Source organism: Rhagoletis zephyria, unplaced genomic scaffold (genome assembly GCF_001687245.7).
Source record: "Rhagoletis zephyria isolate East Lansing unplaced genomic scaffold, Rhagoletis_zephyria_1.1 Rzeph_scaffold_01013, whole genome shotgun sequence".
In the NCBI taxonomy this organism is placed as follows: Eukaryota; Metazoa; Arthropoda; class Insecta; order Diptera; family Tephritidae; genus Rhagoletis; species Rhagoletis zephyria.
The window spans coordinates 22,088-41,983 of record NW_016158097.1 but is presented as its reverse complement, the minus strand read 5'-3'; the positions used below and the strand labels follow the sequence as shown (position 1 = coordinate 41,983).

The following is a 19,896-nucleotide window of genomic DNA, read 5'->3' as shown; positions in this document are numbered from 1 at the left end:
TGCCTCACCATAACGCCATAGCCATAACCATAGCCATAGACACCAATTGGATTTTGGGTATCCGCCATAACCATAATCAGCTGATATCTGAGGTGCGAATAGGAACGTGTGGCCAGACGTTAATAAAAAAAATAAAAATTGTTCACAGCCAACGTTTTGTTGTAAATCTAGAATATGAACCATTTAGCTATGCAAAACCCAAAAATGTGGCACGATAGAACTTCTCACGCTGATTTCAACTGTATCAAAATTATTTTGCGCAAAAATATAAAGAGGATATAAAGGTTAAATTATTATTTATTTATTTGTTTTTTAAATATTAATATCTTGTGAACTACATAACCGATTCAAAAACTAACGAGGTCAAAATAAGGACAATTAATTTATATTTCAGTTGATTGACATAATTTATATAATTTTTGATATTTTTAATCCAACAATACTAAAAATCTAAAAAAATCGTATTTTTTCATATAACAACATTTTTTAACAAAATTTCATAATTAATGCAAAAGAAATGTATGTTATTAAGAAGGTACAAGTTATTACCTTTAATTTGGTGTACACATTTTATTATGATCTGCTGTTGAGTTTTAAGAATTTAGTGGTAATTTAGTGATAGTGAAATCAGTTCTGCGCAAATATCCTACGATATTATACATTTTCCGCGTCTTGTTTCGCGTCTGGCCACACCGACATTGTTGACAACGAAAAATCAGCTGTTTATGATTATGATACCTATAATCGATGATAGTTTATGTGGTTACAGTTATGGCAATGGTTATGGCTGTGGCGTTATGGTATGTCACCACTAATTTAACCTTAAGCGTTTAGGAAAAATGCTGGGCACAAATTTTTTCTATTTTTAATTTACTATCGCGTTTGAGACCTACTTCTTTACGACGTTGTCATTTACTCATGCCATGATATTATTAATTAATTCATCAGTTTCTGGTTTTCATGTTTATTACCTAAATTGTATAATTGATACAAATAAGATACATACTTACATATAACCATCGAAATTAATTTTCAATCATGATATGTATTTGAAAATTCCGCCTATCTATTTTATTAAAATTTTAACACGCTCTCCAACTCTCTTTTAATCATTTTGTTTGGCATTGTGCGGCAATATGTATGTATATGTATCCTTTGAATTTTGTTTACATTCCAGCTTATTTGTTTCTTATTCACAATTCTCCTCCCGTTTCCTTTGTAAACTCGCATTTTTGTGCCGTTGTGCTGTTGTTCTTGCCGATTTAACTGCTTATTAAGCGAGCACAAATAATACGCCCCATGTCATAAACAACACCAGCACCAAACTACCAGTTACCAATGGCACACATACTACAAACATACGCCCATTCATACATACATATGTATGCATTTATATGCGAACAATACAGTAGTGCGTCAAACGGTATTGCCACCTTCCGGCCGTTGTTGACATCGTCATTGCCACCGTCAGCAATGCGCCTTTGAAGGAGCTAATTAAATACATGATGACACGTGCCGTTCAGCAAACAGCCAAGGCACACACATCACCCTCCCCACGCGCTCGTCCAGGAATTCTGATGGTTTTCTTCTGTTTGCAAAAGTAGCAATTTTCAATGAAATGTCAACGGCGAAAAGTTAAATGTCAACCAGCAGCATTGAATTGCGACAAACGAAAAAAAAAAATCATGGGAAGTCAGCGGTGGTGTCAGAATACCAGTAAATACATACTTTAACGTGAACAAATTAGCTGCAATCTCTGCACTGCCCACGGGTTATTCAATCATGATTCATGATTCTTTGGTAAATCAATGAAATCGACAATCTAACTGACAGGATTTCACTGTGAGAGTATACATCCACCAAAACAAACGTTAACTATTCGGACTTTAGTATATTTAATGTTATTGCTGTTTTTGACGAGACGCGTGAGTTTGGTGTTAAATTACATCGTAATTACATGGACCATTAATGGTTTAATGTTTGGATTTCCATATATCAGAACTGCTACGATAAAATCCATCGTAAAAGCACCTGAAACTCCTTTAGTTGGCCATCGCTAACTAAAGATTATATTGCTAAAACCTTTGCGGAAGCAATAAGATCGAAATAAGTGGAAACTCTGATAGTTCTGCTCGAGAGAGGCGAGGTAGAGTTTCATCTTGAGCTGGCGCAAACACAATCTCCGAGCAATATTTCCAGGCAACAGGGACTACACTCGAATTGGTACCCAGTTTTGGAGGCCAAAGCTGTATTTGCATATGACTCAAAGATAGATTCCCACAACTGCACCGATATTTATAAAAAAAAACTCAACTTGAGGCTGTTCTTTCGCCATACCATGTTATCATTTTCTGGGCGAAAACGTTTGTGCTCGTAATTAAGCAGAGAGTCAAGTGCAGGAACAATGTTAGGCACATCTTTATATTCCGAGATAATAATACAGTCACCCTTTTCCTCCTAGATTAGTTAGCAATTAGTTGAGGTTTACAGAAGAGAGCTGGTTTCAGTTTACCATCAATTGATCCATTAGAAACTATCCTAATATAGACCCCAGTTCATAAGCAAATATCTGCATGCATATACTGAAAAGAGCTACGCTGAATAATATAGAACTAACTCAAAAATCGAGCGCAAGCGATCTCTTAATATTTATCCTCACGAAACCAAGTTTAAACTTAGTAAAGCTGCATTTTTATTTTTTCTTAAAAAAAAAAATGTTTAAATAAGAAAAATTTAGGATTGCCGTTAGTTTCTTCATGACCAAATGATCAGAACTAAACCAAATTAGTATTAGACCACCCTTGGAGGACGTCCTTTTCGACAAAAAAATTATCGAAATCGTTGACGTGGTCCAAAGTTGTTTAATTGTACGCCGGGTACACAAAGTTCGATTTTGGTCCGAATTAGGACTTCTCTTGACTCTATAAGAGAATTCGCGAAGTTTAAAAGAGAGTTCTATATAGAAGAAAACGTGTTGGTAATTGCTGTCGGAAAAAAACTAACATTTCTTTCAAAGAGAGTATTTTGAAAATTACATATTTCTCTTATAATTCAGACAGATGGGAATTCGGTTAATCAAGTTATGAAAAATGTTATTTCATGACTTTTAATCAGCACATCCTCTTTGCAAATCTCGTACCAGCAAGTTTTTTTTACGTCCTTTCCTTAAAGACATTCCATTTTAACGTTCGTGCTGCATGAAAACTAATATCCTTGTCGGCATTCAAACTAATTAAAATATTTCTTTAGCAACCTTTGTCTTCGTTTAATTGCTGCGCTTTGCTGACACAAACAATAAGAAGGCAAATCAAAGGGATATGAAAAGAAAAGCTTACAGGATGTGTGTTTTTTTGATGAAAAAAAAATGAGTCCGACGTCAGGCGGAACTAAAAATTAACCCGTTGAAAAACACATAAACTAAGCTAATGCTGCTAAACAACTAATACAAAAACGCTCACATTTGCTGGCATACAAACATACATACATATGCATATGTATCTGCTTACCGGCGAAGGCACTCAATAAGCGCTACTCGCCAACAAAACATGTCATAATTTTTTGTGAATGAACGAGTTTTGTTGATAATTATGACAAGAGTTGCTCTGCTACCCTCTCCGTTCTCTATACTAACCTCTTCGGTCGCGTCAAATTCGGCTTTTGCTAGAATGAAGCTGTCACACAAGTCCTGTTGTGTCTGCATATATATGGAGGTACTCGCGTCCTGTAATTATAACTGCGGGACACTGCACTTTTAAGCAACAATGCCATATGCACTGAGGAGCGCAATTACGCACACACTTGTACGGACATACATACATAAATGCATACATATGCAAGTACTATGTTGCAGACATACCAACATACATATGAATATTTGCAATTTTAAATTATGAAAAGCGAACGCAAATGAATTTAATTGAATTAAGCCTTTCGTCTACTCCGCGAACCCTACTCTTCATAAATTTGCTTTCCCTTTCAACAAAATTCACACAGTTAGGCGCCGCTATCAATGGCCTGAAACGCCACAGGATGTCATTTATGTTGAGAAAAAATTATATTTAACATGACAAACATTGCATGCGTGCAAAACATATCAGCATACATATGCATGCATACAAATTATTAACATAACCCAGTTATTAGCGTTGCTTTTGGGTAATTCAAAATTCTTTGCTAGTGCGTCTGTGTGTGCATATTGTAACAATTTTCTCCTAGATTAGATTTGTTGATAATTCTGCCACCTGTGGCTAATCACCGAAACTATCGATGTGCAAGCACATTTTCTTTCAAATTATTTTGTTAGGAATACTTTGATACATCCATCCTTTTTAGTTCACATTTTGTTTGCCCAAGAAACAAAAAAAAATATCAAATTGATTGAAATGCGCTTTCGAGCATAAATTTTACATTGATAGGCTATTATTAATTTTAATACAGTAATTATCGCAGTAGACGTATGATTTTATGCAATAATTAAATTCATTACCCACGCTATTATATTGACTGTAGTTTCCTCGAAAGCTGTAATTATATTTTTATATAATAGCTTGATCTCGAAGAAGTACAAAAAAAATTAAAATGTGTCATGGCTAAAATATTAAAAATATTGAACGTACATATAGTATACATAAATATGTATACAGATTAAAATAGGGGATCCTATCATTTCTGTGACCTAATTAAATTCTGATATTTCAAAGACCCTTCAATTCTATGTTTAACTGTCCAGATACGTAAATTTTGAATAACATCTCTATATTATTAAACATGCCACATGTCTTCTAAATACTCAAAAGATAATTAAAATTTATAAGCTTTCAACGAGCTGTATAGAGTGGAAGAGGGTCAGAGAAATAAATCGGCTGAAGGGCAAACCGAGTAAATTTCCTCAGGACTCGTTCAACACGAAGTACATGGCAACTAAAAATAGGGCTCCTGATATCCGAGGCATATTCTAGCTTTGAACGAACAAGAGAGTTAAAGAAAGTTTTCCTAGTATTGGGATCCTTAAAATGCATCGCAGAAAGGCTAGGTTCCGCATGCCTTTGAAAAACGACACCAATAGCAGTAAAATCATTAACGGAAGCGAAGAACGGATACTTATATTCTACTTATATGTTATTCTTATATTTATTCGAAGTTTTAATTTTGCTTTTAAAATATTTAAATAATTTCCTACTTCATACCACTAAGATGAAGTGCCAATAGAGGATTCTACCAGTTAAAGGGATCACTGGTGAAATTTTCTAGTTACTTCTTCTGTCAAAATTTTCAAGTTTTTGATTCGCATTAAGGCGAAAATAAAAATTCAAATCAACTACGGAACTTTAGTTACTTCGACTTTTCGAGTTCCTTACTCCTGAGTCGAGTTTCGGTTCTTGGCACACTGTACACCAGGTATTAATGCATCCACGAAAAAAGCAACGGCTTCAGTGGTCCATAATTTATCGAAAACTGCGTTGGAGCGGCCAACAAGCAGCCATGGCCAAATAGCGACGCTACGTGCCACAAAACGTTCGCCATGATGGAAGGTCTGTATGAACTATTTCAGCGTATGGTTATCTCTGGCAGAGGTAATGCCAAGATCCATCTTGTATGTTTTTTTTTTGTGGAGTTTTCTGAAGTAGCAGATCTATTACAATAAGTAACAATCTCAGATCAACGCTCAAACTCAGACGCATAAATGTGGTAGAGGCATTGAAAATGGTACCAGCCGGATCCGTGCGCCATAAATAGTGCTTTGTATGGGCTTCATTTATAAAAAACAAAACTTCCTCATTACTCCAACAAGCAGCCCCCTATGTTTGGTCATGTAGTTTTCCTCACTGCTTGCTTTGGGGAATTTCGAAGGACATTTAAAGCGGTAAATTATGCCTTAAAAACGTTCACAGTGGATTGGAGTTGAGAGTGCTTTATTTAATAATACTCCGAAAAACTATGACAACTCCGCCATATTTTAACCGATTTTTATAGTTAGCAGTATATCAAAAGACGATTTCCCACCAATTAACCTTAATCAAGCCAACATATTTTGGGAGGAAACGTAGAACCAATTAGATTCGGAAAGTGTTTTTAACCGACTTCACAAAATGGAGAAGGTTATCAATTCGTTGGAATACATATATATATATATCTTTTTTTATGTATGTTACCGCATAACTTTGGATCACGTTAACCGATTTCTATAATTATTTCTTAACACCTTTCGTGTTACCTCACAGGTGGTCCCATGCTAATTTGTTTTTTTCAGAGCTGAAAACTGTTGTAAGAAATTTTAATAGAAGGAAATTTCTTTCCCAGTTCTTGTGCCTCATTTTATGTGATTTTTCCTTTTTTCTTGAGAGCTGTGAAAAGCCCTTTGTGAAGAACGTTTTTTTCTCTGTTCGGCCAGAACAAATTTCTCCGAAATATCAGAGCTTTTGAATACAAACATTCTTATTTAAAATCCACCCATTTTTTCTATATTTTTTTTATCTGGCTCGCCTTAGTGTTGGCATCAACAAATTAACTTAATTTCCAAATGACAATTATTAACTCGCAAAACTTTGCCGTCCCAAAACGCTGCAATCTTCTTTTATTTTTCTTGAGTGCTAAACAAACCACGCACACAACTTAACAAACACAAGTACGAAAGAAGAAGAAGAAGAAGAAGAAGAAAAAGAAGAAGAATATTATAATATCCTTTCACACAATGTGGCAGCAGAAGCCTTAAATGGTGAGTCATTATGGCGACAACAAAGATGGCGAGGACCAACTTCAAACTGATTTACCTAATTTGCGCACCACTTGGGATTCGCATTAACAACAGCAATAATAAAATGCACACTTACGAAAAGAGAGAATGCAAAATAAAGTAAAATAGATAAACCGTCTCGAACTAGCCAGAAATGTTTTCATTATTGCCTGTTTCGATTTTATATTTCTTACAAACTTTTGCCAACTTTATTTTCGTATAAAATAAAACAGAAAGAGGCAACAATGGTCGACAAGTGAGCTGCCCACCAAAACCTTCTTTCGCTAAAGAATGAGTTTGCAGCCATGTTTTTATGTATATATACACACATACGTACATATATACATATTTACGTACTGGCATATATGTTGTTGCTGTTATTATGGTTGTTACTCTTGGTCTATGTACTGGTAGAAGTGAAGACCAACACTCGCAACGTTTTTATTAAACTCGAACTCTTGTGTGTTAAAAGTCAATTTTCCAATTTGCAAACTGTCAGAAACATTCGAAAAGCAATTTGTGTTCTTTCGAACGTTCGCCCGGTGGCTGGTCTGTGCTCTCTTCCCTGACCCCCCTGGCTCTCTGACCTGGCCCTTTTGCTCCACAACCATTTAGCGTGCTTTGTATAAACGCTTCGGCAATTTCCACGCCACCCTCAGTCATGCCACCCAGTAATNTTTTTTTTTTTTTTTTGATTACTTGAAATTCGTTTTGGCAGCCAGGCCTTGTTCATCCCAACTCAGGAGCGCCAGCATCCAATATGTAACTCGAAAGGTGTACGATTCAATTACAACAACAATAATGCATGTAATGCATAAAAGCACACAGCACCACCCCTCTGGAACTAACTACAAGTAAAAACGAAAAAAAGGAAAAAAATCAAAGAAAATGAAAAAAAATAAAAGCAGAAAACGAAATGCAATATGAAAACACAACATGCCTGCGTAATACCACCAGTGTTGCCAGTTTAGCCGGTTGCGATAGCAAACAGCCGGAGAAAATTCGATTTAGCCGGCAGCCGATTTATTAGCCGTTTCGAGAAAAACAAAAATTGCCGTTTTTAGCCGGTGTCGCTATTGGCCGTATTTTATTAAAATTCAAATATATCTACATATATATAAGTTTCAATTTTTACAAATTTGGCGACCCAAAATCTATTAGAAACTGGTAGCCTTATCTTGGAGAAAATTTTCATGTCGGACTGTGTTAAGTATGTAGTAAAATTGAAAGAGCTTTTTTTAAACCGAAGAGTTTTAAAATACTGGGCCGATTTCAATGATTTTTATTTAATGTGAATATACAGTGACCCAAATATAAAATGGGATGCGACATTTTAGCTTATTATTGTTTTATGAAAGTATAGCTGATTACTTACAAACACCATTCAAATCTAAATTTCATATTTTATGCAAAAATTATGAAAATTCTGCCTATTTTTTATTTAAAATTTTAGTATAGTAAAAAGCAAATTTAAAGTAGCTGGTACTTACCGTTGATTTTTGGCAATTTTTTGTTGACAGTGTTCCGCATTTTTTTTTTTATATAAACAAACTTTAGAACATACTTAGTATGGAAAGAATTCGTAACACCGTTATAAAAAAATTACGAAATTCAAATTTTCACCATATTAAAATAAATTGTAATGAACTACAAAACTGCATACATACCATTTTTTAAAATGTGTAATCAGCCATATTTTCATAAAAAAAAAAATAATAAACATTAAATAAACTAAATAAAAATATCCAAAACTTGCTAAAATCTCGCGTCCTATTTTTTATTTGGGATACTGTATTTTTTCCAAAGAAGGACGTAGCGGGGACTTTCTTTATAAAATTTTTGTTATGAATGGCCTAAATTTAAGTGCGAAGTTTTATTGGCAACATTTAGAAAACAACGAATGATAACACAGCCACACAAAAAAAAATTTGTGTTCTGACCCAAAGGTCTCACTATGTGTACACTATGTTTTTGGGGTCGCTGAATCCGAATCCGAGGTCAATTTAACCCCATCAGTTCAGGGTTTTGATATAACCCCAGAAAACCAATATGGCGGACACCTTTTGGAAAAATTCATCGGATTCGCTTGAAACTCGTTACTCGGGGGTTTTCGGGGTCGCTAATTACGAATATGATATTATTTTTTCAAAATTCAAAATGGCGGATCCAATATGGCGGACACATTTTTGTAAAATTCATCGGATTCGCTTGAAAATTTTTGTGTGGCTGTGTAATAAAAGGGCACTAATATCGATGTGAAGCAAAACCCTATGGGGAGACAATACCTGTGAATAACAGTATCATGGTGCCAACATACTTAATTGTTGCTTATTTATTGCTCTGACAGGTATGTGAGAGAAAGAGTAGGAAATTAAAAACAGGAGTCTCGAATATATGGACATCAAAATACAATTAAATAGTTGAATTTGTTAAAAACATAAAAGGCGACCGGCGTTTTCTTTTCTCGAAATAATGTTCGCCACTTTTCTTCAGCCCTTTCATAGCTTCCCGTGTTCATTTCTCAAAATATTCAGGCCGAAAAGTAACCTAGTGAAAATGGTACAAAACGAAAACGCCATATGTTTGTATTTGATCGCTTTTTTTATATTTAAGTAATACAAACATGACCGTTATACAGTTTCTTTTGTCAAACAAAAATAACTTGTAATGAATTTACCGGTCTCTGCTTTTGTGATATATTTAACGAGTGGTGTAAAGCTTAGCTACGTATAACCTTCATTAACCAAAAAAAAATTTATGATTTGGGTAGTTTTTCTACCTGCGATTTCTTAAAAAAAAAAACGTGTATGTAGTTGAAACAAAAAATTTTGGCAACACTGAATACCACCAGGAACACCTGGCGCGTTGGAGGTTGGTCCAAAAGCCTGCTTCGCAATGCTACCCAGGCTGGCTGACTGTGCTGAGGCTGGCTATATTGAGACAGACTAAGTGTGCCCGATTGCCAGTCGTCGCCCCTAAATAGCAAAGAAGTTTTCCAATAAAATTGAAAACTTTGAAATGTGTCGAGAGCACCACAAGCTAGTACATCATTTTGGAGGGAGGAGGCTCAGCTGGCAGAGATACTTTGTTGATATAACACAGAACATAAAACAAGCATCCAAATAAAAACGACCCAAATTACTGGCTGCCGTCGAGCGAAGTTTATGAAAAAGATTAAAGTTGAAAAGTGGTTGACGTCGCCAACTGAGCTGCACAGAACAAACACACTCGGCCACAAAATTACGCCACCCCGCGCAGTTATGGAGAGTGTAGTAGTTAATTCAGGACCTCGACATTTGAGTAAATAATTAGAGAGCTGCAGAGCTCCTGGAGCGCTGAGAGAACAACCCCCAAAATTGGATGAGCGCGTTGCAGAAAGCAACTGCGCGAGAAAGCGTAGTATCTTTTGAGCGCAGCTTTCGTGTCTGCACCACAGCATCGCTGCTTTTCTCACTGCGCTCGGTGTGGCTGTTGAGTTCGAATTGTGGGTGGTTAAATGGTGCTGCAGTGCTTTGAGTGGGGATTTTTAAAAGGTGGGCGGTACAGCCATACACTGGGACTTGTTAGATGTTTTTCCACGGCATATATGTACATATGTACAAAGCGCGCGCACACTCTGTTTTTATGTATGTATCTATGTAGATATACATACATGTTTGTGTTTATTTTCATTATGGCGCGCCATGAATGGAAATTACAAAATTGATTTTGATGATTTAATTAAAATGAAGAAGCACAAACGCAAATTATAACAGGCAAGCAGAGTTGACGTGCTGTGGTGAACTCACATACATACATACATACTCGTACCATAAATACGTATTTAAATATAAGTGTATGTATTTATGTACTACAGTCTGTGTCGCAGCATCTAACGATACGTGTCAATATTCATTTGCTTAGTAATAGCAAAGCATTAGAGGGTAATGTGCGAAATTGAAGGTGAAATATTTTGGCTGATAAAATAAGAATGCTATTATTTGATTAAGTTTTTTTTATAAAGGTTTCGAAAAATCGAACAAATCAGAAACAAGGAACAGAAACTGGTAAGGAGCAGTCGTCTATTTTCTAAACTAAATTACATTATTTATGGTGGTGTTGACTTTTGGCTGGCAGTCAGTAGTAAACTTCTTCTTTTTTATCGGCAGATCGGTCGAAAGCGCTCTCCACGAAGTGGTCGGTTCTTTCGAAAGGTCACTGGAATATAGAGAATATACCCCAGCCAGCTTCTTAGATGTGGTAGGCGCTTTCAACAACGTCGAACCGGAAGCAATATAGTGATGGTATTTTCATATACGCCGATGGCTCAAGGATGGGGAAAAGTAGTAGGCTCGGGTCTGTACTCCAAGGACTTTCATATTGGCTGCCTAATTACTGCAGTGTATGGCTTGTCTCTTACGGGATAATAAGTCCCTGTAAGAGAAAACCACTATAATCGTAAACAGCAAGGCGGCAATGAAAATGTTAGGTTGCAAGGTAGTAAAGTCGAAAATTGTTCGGAAATGTTGTGCCTCCTGACTTCACTTAGCCACGTCAAAACCTAGCTATGCTGAGTTCCTGGAAGGTAATAACCAAGATTAGATGGCTAGACAAGGCTCGGAAATGCAAATTGGCGAAGCGTATAACTTCCAACCAAGGCAAATTCATACAAGGTGGAGTTACCGAAGCAGCTGATTTCATAAGGAATTGTACTGATTTTCAAAACGATGTGTTTGTTGNTGGCGAAGCGTATAACTTCCAACCAAGGCAAATTCATACAAGGTGGAGTTGCCGAAGCAGCTGATTTCATAAGGAATTGTACTGGTTTTCAAAACGATGTGTTTGTTGTTTTTTTTTCTGATTGGGAATGTGAGTATAATTTGCTATTGTAGTTTTTTGTTTTTGTGCTGCCGCTACCACCTTGTACGCCTTGCTTCCAACTACCACCGATTTCTGTTCTACTAAGGAGAAAAATATATCACTACCATAACTAATGAGGTATACATCATTCGTCACGCTTGTGAGATCCCTGTGGCCGACACTCAATAAAGTTCATTCTAAAGAATCATTGACGCTTTTTCAATAATCATTAGCAAATGATTTACACAGACACCATACTGATATTATGGAATAACTTCGCTTGGAAGGATGCGCCTCCTACTGACACTCATAGAAGGCATTCACAACGGGCAAGTCTGCCTCCGAGAGGAAGTACGAATTATTCGTACGCGCTTCTCCAATCTTTCTTAGGCGAAATATGCGCTTAAGTAAGTTTGGCCGAATTGAATATAGCTCGCCAGCCATCCCTCCTTCTCGGTAGCTAAAGTTCCTCTCCACCTGATCTTTCCTACGCAGAAAGTGCTTTCCTTAGATAGCGCAACGAATACTTTCAGGGCTAGAGAATTTTACATGAACTATTTAGTTGGGCAGCTCTTATTTTGTTTTCCCTGTCTAAAACGCGCGGAGAGGAGGACGAGCTGGCGGTGATAGTTTCGCAAGGATAACATTGTGACGTATAGGCAACTTCTTTCATGCTATCGTAAGCGGCTTTGAAATCGATAAAGAGATGTGTCGATCCTCCTCTCGCTGAACTAATAACGCCCAAACAGCTTGTCTGACTTAGTGCCTGGTCATATTCTGGACTCCGTCGGCCTCGACTGGCGTCTCTCGGGTTTATCTTCTCTACTTATTGCAACGTATTTCAGCAGGGTAGAGAAGTGTTTCTTCCAATGTTTTAGTATGTACTGGCCATTGGTTACTAGGTCGCCATTTTTGTTCTTACAAGAGTTCACCCTGGTCTTGAAGTGCTCGATAAGCCGCTTTAATTTCGAGCAAAATTTTCTGTCGTTTTTCCTGTCGGCCAGCATTTTAAACTCTTCTCAGTCTCGTATGTATTTTGGCATATTTCTTCTTTTTGCGGCAAATACGTTTCGCTTTCTCCTTCAGATCCCTATATGGGTCCCACATAGTTCGCGTTGCAATCGATCGCAGTGTGCCTTTCTAGGTGGCAGCTTTTTCTCTGCGCTTACGTTTATTTATGTTTATTTTCGAAAACGCTAAGGAAAGTACACGTACAGCCTAAGCCACATAGCAATGACTAAATTACGTCAATTTTTTATATTTTTTATAAGATTCAATTTAATAAAGGAAGTATTACTAATTCACAAGAGCAGATCAGTTATTATACCAAGTAAAAATACATATGACTTGTTAAGACTAAAGGTTTGTCTCTTTAAAAAGTTATTAGATAAAAGAGTAAGACAGACCAAAAAAACAGAGAAAATTCCAAACCAAACCACGAACTTAAAAAAGAAAAAAGACACATTTATTTAAAACGATGTACATTTGTATTTCACAAGGAAAACGAAAAATTTTAGAAACTAAATAGGTACTATAAATATTGTCATAATATGAAAATTGTGCACGATTTTTGGGAAAACTTTACAAGATGTAAAAATTTTTTGTGATATTGGAAAAGTTCTATGTTTGTCCTTTGATAACTTTTGTAGTTGTTATTTCAGTCAAAAATAATGAATGCCGTTATTATGGTCAGTTCAATGCTTCCTATCAATTCAATATTTTTTGTTGTTACGCGTCACTTTTTGATCACCGCTCCTCATTTGTATCCCAGCCTTCGATGGCTGAAAAAAAAACGGCATTGACTTCTTCCAACATAATTTTGGCAGTAGGCGCTGCGCTTCTATAAGCCGATTCTGAACAAAACTTACACAATTTTTAATATATTAATTTTGTGGAATCAGAAAAAGCTAAGTCGAGGTCATTTGCAATCGCAAGTATTCCATCTCTTAGCAGTAAAAAAATTCAACCTCCATAAAATCCTTTCCCTGTTTATTAGAGACTTAAGAAATTAATTTTTTTTCTAATTAATTTGCCCAGCCCATACAAAATTCGTTTATTATTTCACTTATTTTACTCGCAAGATATGTCCGTTTAACGCAAACACATACATTTTTGCCACTCTTTCACCTCTCCAGCATTCATCATCATAAGTTGTCAGCTTCAACAGCGTCAGAAATTAAATTTCCATCATTATAATTCCTATTAATTCGCGTAAATTGTATATAATTACTTTGTGCGCGAGTCTACAACCGTCAAACTCTAGACAGCCTGCTGCTGGATGCGCAGCGCAATGAGATGTAACTGCAGCGGGGGAGGGGGAGTGGGGAGTGGTTTGTGAGGTTAAACGACCATTCGCATTGAATTAAAGAAACCCAGTTTCTCTGCTCTCACACTTCGCCAAGCTCACGCGCACACCCACATATTCTCGTTTTTTTTTTAACGCCACAGCAGCCATTTACACAAACCGCCAATTCGCTCTCTCATTATGTCAGAGCGCACCAATTAGTCAGTCGTTACTTTCGGTGTGTCTGTTCATAGTCGCAGAGTTGCCACAATGCGTATGTACATAGGTAGGTACTACCACCACCCACTCATCTCGATTGCCTTCCATTTTTTGCAAACATCCTTCGGCTCGTCCTGCTTGTTGGTCGCTTAAGTCGCCTTATACTCGTACCACTATATCTTTCATACTCTCATTGTTACGATAATTCTAATTAGTGCTGAAGCACTAATTGAATTTTGTCTTTTGCTCTTTGCTTCTTGTTCTTGATTCTGTGTCGTTTCGCTCTCGTAGTTTATGTATGTGTCAGTGCTGCCATAATTTCTGTGTGCTTTCATTTTAATTATTTATGTGTACAGCTTTTTTTCTTTACTAATGAGCAGCGGCGCCATTTTGTTTCATCTTACGCTGGTGTTATAAGTATTTCAGTGTTGTTGTAGCAATTAAGCTCGTTGAAATGCAATTAAGTGCGGGCGTTGTGTGGATGAGGGCGGGTGTCGGTCAGATTTTCTCCTATTTTTGCTACATTTTGCATTTGTCGCAATTTGTATTTAAATAAAGGAAAAAATTATCAAAAATTGCAATAAATATACCTAAAGCATTCTTAGTTATAAAAGTTATGCTTTATCCACGTATTTATGTATTACACTTTGCAAAAGTTTCAGGGTCATTGTCTAGGGGCGGTATGATTCCAACGCAAGAATCAGAGGCCTAATTTGCCTGAGTGTTTTTACAATAAGTGAAAAGGGGTTAAATTCACAATACATAGAGCAAAATATGTTATTTTGGTTGAGTAAAATTCCACAAGGAATAATTTCGNTGCGGGCGTTGTGTGGATGAGGGCGGGTGTCGGTCAGATTTTCTCCTATTGTTGCTACATTTTGCATCTTTCGCAATTTGTATTTAAATAAAGGAAAAAAATATCAAAAATTGCAATAAATATACCTCAAGCATTCTTAGTTATAAAAGTTATGCTTTATCTACGTATTTATGTATTACACTTTTCAAAAGCTTCAGGGTCATTGTCTAGGAGCGGTATGATTCCAACGCATGAATGAGAGGCCTAATTTGCCTGAGTGTTTTTACAATAAGTGAAAAGGGGTTAAATTCACAATACATAGAGCAAAATATGTTATTTTGGTTGAGTAATTCCACAAGGAATAATTTTTTAGAACATTTTAACCTACCCGCTCTCTTACGAATGGGTCCTTTTGAACCCTTTTTTGAAATGACTGAATAAAATGGCGTTTGAGTGGTCGCTAAAGGGTTAACATATTCTAGGTAATTATATATAAATATATATATATATATATTTTTTTNGTAGAACATTTTAACCTACCCGCTCTCTTACGAATGGGTCCTTTTGAACCCTTTTTTGAAATGACTGAATAAAATGGCGTTTGAGTGGTCGCTAAAGGGTTAACATATTCTAGGTAATTATATATAAATATATATATATATATATTTTTTTTAATTGGCGCTTACACATATGTTAGTGTTTGGCCGAGCTTCTCCTCCGATTTGTGGTGTGCGCCTTTATGTTGTCACACAAAGCGGAGGGACCTACAGTTTTACGCCGACTCCGAACGGCGTTTGTATTTTTATGAGAAGCCGTTTTTCATGGCAGAAATACACTCGGAGGAGTGCCATTGCCTGCCGAGGGACGACCGCTGTTAAGAAAAAACCTTTTTCTATATTTTTTGCGATGTTTCTTTGACCAGGGTTTGAACCCAGGTGCTGATGAGTGAAAGCGCGCAGTGCTTACCACGACACCACAGCGGCCGACGAATATATATGCCCCCTTGAAATACGCATACGCATTCATAAATATCAGTAACGGTAATCGTTATGAGTAAAATAGTTTAAATTAGCATTTAATCATTATTTTATGAATTTTATTTGTTTCGCATAAAAATAATAATTATTATTGAGTTTAAATTTTTCGCTCAACGAAAATAATTATTAGATATTCAGTTGAGGAATGTACTGCGACCAAGAGATCTATTGTGCCTTCTTTCTCCTTACAACCCTTACAACTTAGTGACCCTAGGCATTTCTTTCGTCACCTCGCCACTGCATCGCATTCGAGGATTATGTGCCCAGAAGTTTCGGCAGTCCTATCACAGAAACGGCATGATCAGTGAACCAGGTCCCAAGTTTTTGTAGGTGACTTCTCAATCTGCAATGACCTGTTATGATACCTGTTAAAGTTATTAATTTTTTATTTCAGAGGTTAATATGTTTTTCATATCTTTTCGTATTATATCCCTCCAATAGTTTCTTTGCCTGGCGCTGCCCAGTGACTTGGTTCCAGTTCAGTTCTCTATTTACTCTTTCTTCTCTCCTATCCGCTTTTTTGATGATGTGCGGTCGTACTGCAAAGAAGGGCTCAGGTCGCTTCCCTGGCGAGCCTGTCTGCTTCCTCATTTCCTTCAAGATTATTTTATGATTTTTATGTTCTCGCTTGGAGATAATATTTATTATCGATTTTATTTTTCCACTTGAAAAAAATTATCCTTACTAATATTATGAATCCGAAATTGAGTTTTTTTTGTTTGTTATGCTTTCACGCGTTAACTCCTTAACCTAGCATCATGAAATTTTGTACAATAGCGCCATTTAGCCCAACTTAAAATATAGGGTGGATTTAATCTTGATTAGATAAAGGGGCGTGGCACCTCTCATGCAAACGCTATTTTTCATACTGCATATCACAAACAATATTTGTGATAGAGTACTGGAACTTGATATGGAGATATATAAAATCAATTCCATACTCATGGAGGAGGGTTGCCACCTGTTTAAGAAATTACAAAAATTGAATTTAGGGAATTATTTATTTGAAATTTGTTTAAACATATGTTTGTCACACGAAAAATCCCTATAAAGTTTGTAATTTCAAAATATTTTAAAAAGGGTTGCCAGCTGTTTGAAAAGTCGAATTTAAATTAGTTATACGCAAGCTATATGAAAAACTTTAAAAAAGAAAGGCTGTCAAGAGACCTTCAGATTGAAGATTTAGAATATTATTAAAGTGTTTTAGAAGGGTTGCCACGCGTTTAAAAATTAAATTCAATTAATTTTAATGAATTACTACAATATTTTCAAGATGGTTTCAAAAATTTTAAATCTCCTGTTCTTGCCATAGTTTAAGTAAGTTGAAGTAAATTACACCTAATGTAGCACGCGACATTTCATACACTCAGCGAAGGTATCTATAAAATTTAAAAGGCCATAGAGACGCAACCAACTGATATTTCGACTTTCATGTTCTTTGTGTGTGTTGTCTGAGAATACCCCTAGCGAAATTTTCCGGCGAATAATTTTCTATATCATTTCAACCCTTTGGTGACCACCCAAATGCCACTTTAAGCAGACTTTCCAAAAATAGGGTCAAAATTGCCTTTCTTGAGAGAGATAATGGCTTAAAATATCCTAAAGAATTATTCCTCGTGCAATTTGACTAAAACGAAAAATTTGCAAATATAAAATGGCCGTAAAAAAAATGTACCTGACAATGCAAAAGAACTTGTTTAACTAACCTGCAAAAATCATGTTGCACTGTGTTATTATTGAAAATATCTAAAATTCAAATGATTTACAATAAAATAATAAACTCAAACCTTTCCTCTTTTTCAGGTTTGGTTCCAAAACCGACGCGCCAAATGGCGTCGCCAGGAGAAATCGGAAAGCCTCCGCTTAGGCCTCACTCACTTCACTCAACTGCCACATCGTCTTGGTTGCGGCGCCGGCGGACTGCCGGTTGATCCTTGGCTATCACCGCCACTACTTTCGGCTCTGCCAGGTAACTATCATCGAATTTGCCTCCTTCAATTAAGTACCACTTTACTATTTTTTAATTCACATTCAAGTTTTTCTCTATTCACATCCAACTTCGTCCTTCGGCAGGTTTCCTTTCGCACCCACAGACCGTCTATCCCAGCTATTTGACGCCCCCACTTAGTTTGGCTCCATCCAATTTGACTATGAGTAGCCTGGCAGCCATGGGTCATGGGCCACATGGCCCGGCTATGCATCCATCACCTCACACCGGTCATCCAGGTGCACCACCACCGCCATCGGTACTAAGCGCTGCTGGCCACCCTGGTCATCATGTACAATTGTCACATTTATCACCACATCTGTCACGCATGTCACCACAGAGTTTGGCCACAATGCCACCACAGCTGAGTTCATCAACTCCAACATCGTCCATATCGTCATCGTCCGTATCATCGTCATCTATGACATCAGCGATTGCGAATGCTGTCGCCCCAGCGTCCATTCCTTCGAGCGGTGTGGGCTTAGCAGCGCTTTCGCCGCTGTCGTCCAGCATATCTGCGCTGCCGCCACCTCTAGCAGCCGCTTCGTCTGCAACCGCGCTCAATTCGTTATCACCACCACCACCACCACCACGCGCCACTCCAGCAACTAATTCGGAGCAGTCACCACAAAATCTCACCACAAATAACGATGCAAATGAAGCAATGCTTGTGGGCAGCAATGGCGGCAATGGAAATGGTAGTAGCAAGTGCAGTGCAGCAGCCAGCATGGAATTGCTTGATGTGGGACGGGATAGCCCACCGCCTGGTCATGCGCTGAGCAGCAATGTATCCGCCAATGCCATCAGTCGGCAGTCGCCAATTTCGGCAAGTCAACCGCAGACAGCGGATATACGCTCCAATTCTATAGCAACGTTGCGCATCAAAGCGAAAGAGCATTTGGAAAGCATCAACAAAGGACTGGCTATGGTCTGAACGGTGGGTGAACATGCAACCCACAGCTCGCTCCACCCAGCGGCAGTAATCGGAAAGAGTAGATACGCACACACGTCAACATGCTTTTCTGTTTAAAATTGCATTTGTAATTGATTTGTTGGTTTGCAGCAATTAGTGATTTTAATTAGTAAATAATTGTCGTATTTTAATAGGAACCAAATGTAAGCAAAATCAACATGCACCTAAACAAAACAACTATGTACATATACATATGTATATGTATGTATGTATATGTATGTAGAATACTATGTACATATGCTTAATATCCATTAGTCTATAGAACTAGCCTCTAGATAAAAGTTTAGGATAAAATTCTGCCTATGAAGGCGCCTCTGTGCTGTAGTACTTATTATCGTATGATATTTGAATTAAATGCACATATGTACGTATGTACATATGTACCTTCATACGAATACGCTATGTATTTATATTGCAACTGTGCTAAATGTACTGCTTAAATCAAAATATTCTACTGATACATAGTATGTGTTTCTCAGTTCCATTAATTTTAGCTCTTACAACTACATATGTACATAATAAGTACTCGTATGTTTGTATTATTAGAATTAGTAGAGAAAAGAATCTCGCAATTATTGTAAATATAAAAGTTTTTAATAAAATGAGTATGTAATTTAGTAATGTTTAGTAATGTAGACACCTACATACATAATTATGTATGCATGTATGTAGTTATTGTGAATACACATTCCACTCACTTGCTATATGTATATGTATAGTTTAAATTAGTGTACTATAAATAAATTCTTGATTAGTAACAAAGCTTTCTGAGTTCGATTTTTTAATTATTGAGCAAGAAATACAGTCAAATGGGATTAATCGTTATTCGTTAAAAGCTTGGCGTCAATTCGAAACACAAAATGGAAATCCTTTATGTTTTCTAATTATTAGGATACTGGTTAGCCACAAATAATAATTAAACTTTGCAGTTGGTTATAAAAAATAAAAAATTAAAGGTCGTTAAAAACAAGTTTAAATAAATATGTTTTTTTGTATATTAGAAAAAATTTACATGTGTATGTATATTG

The 19,896-nt window shown here is 36.6% G+C and overlaps 1 protein-coding gene across 2 annotated transcripts in view; it reads left to right on the top strand.

Moving 5' to 3' along the window:
- The window catches only part of Rx (Retinal homeobox domain-containing protein Rx), a 140,424-nt gene extending 120,862 nt beyond the window's left edge, over positions 1-19,562 (top strand). For both annotated transcript variants that reach the window (XM_017615413.1, XM_017615412.1), the window contains exons 5-6: positions 17,712-17,877; positions 17,982-19,562. In XM_017615413.1, the coding sequence (XP_017470902.1) occupies positions 17,712-17,877; positions 17,982-18,829 (1,014 nt within the window). In that variant the 3' untranslated portion in view covers positions 18,830-19,562. The remainder of the gene's footprint in view (positions 1-17,711; positions 17,878-17,981) is intronic.
- The last annotated feature ends 334 nt before the right edge of the window (positions 19,563-19,896 follow it).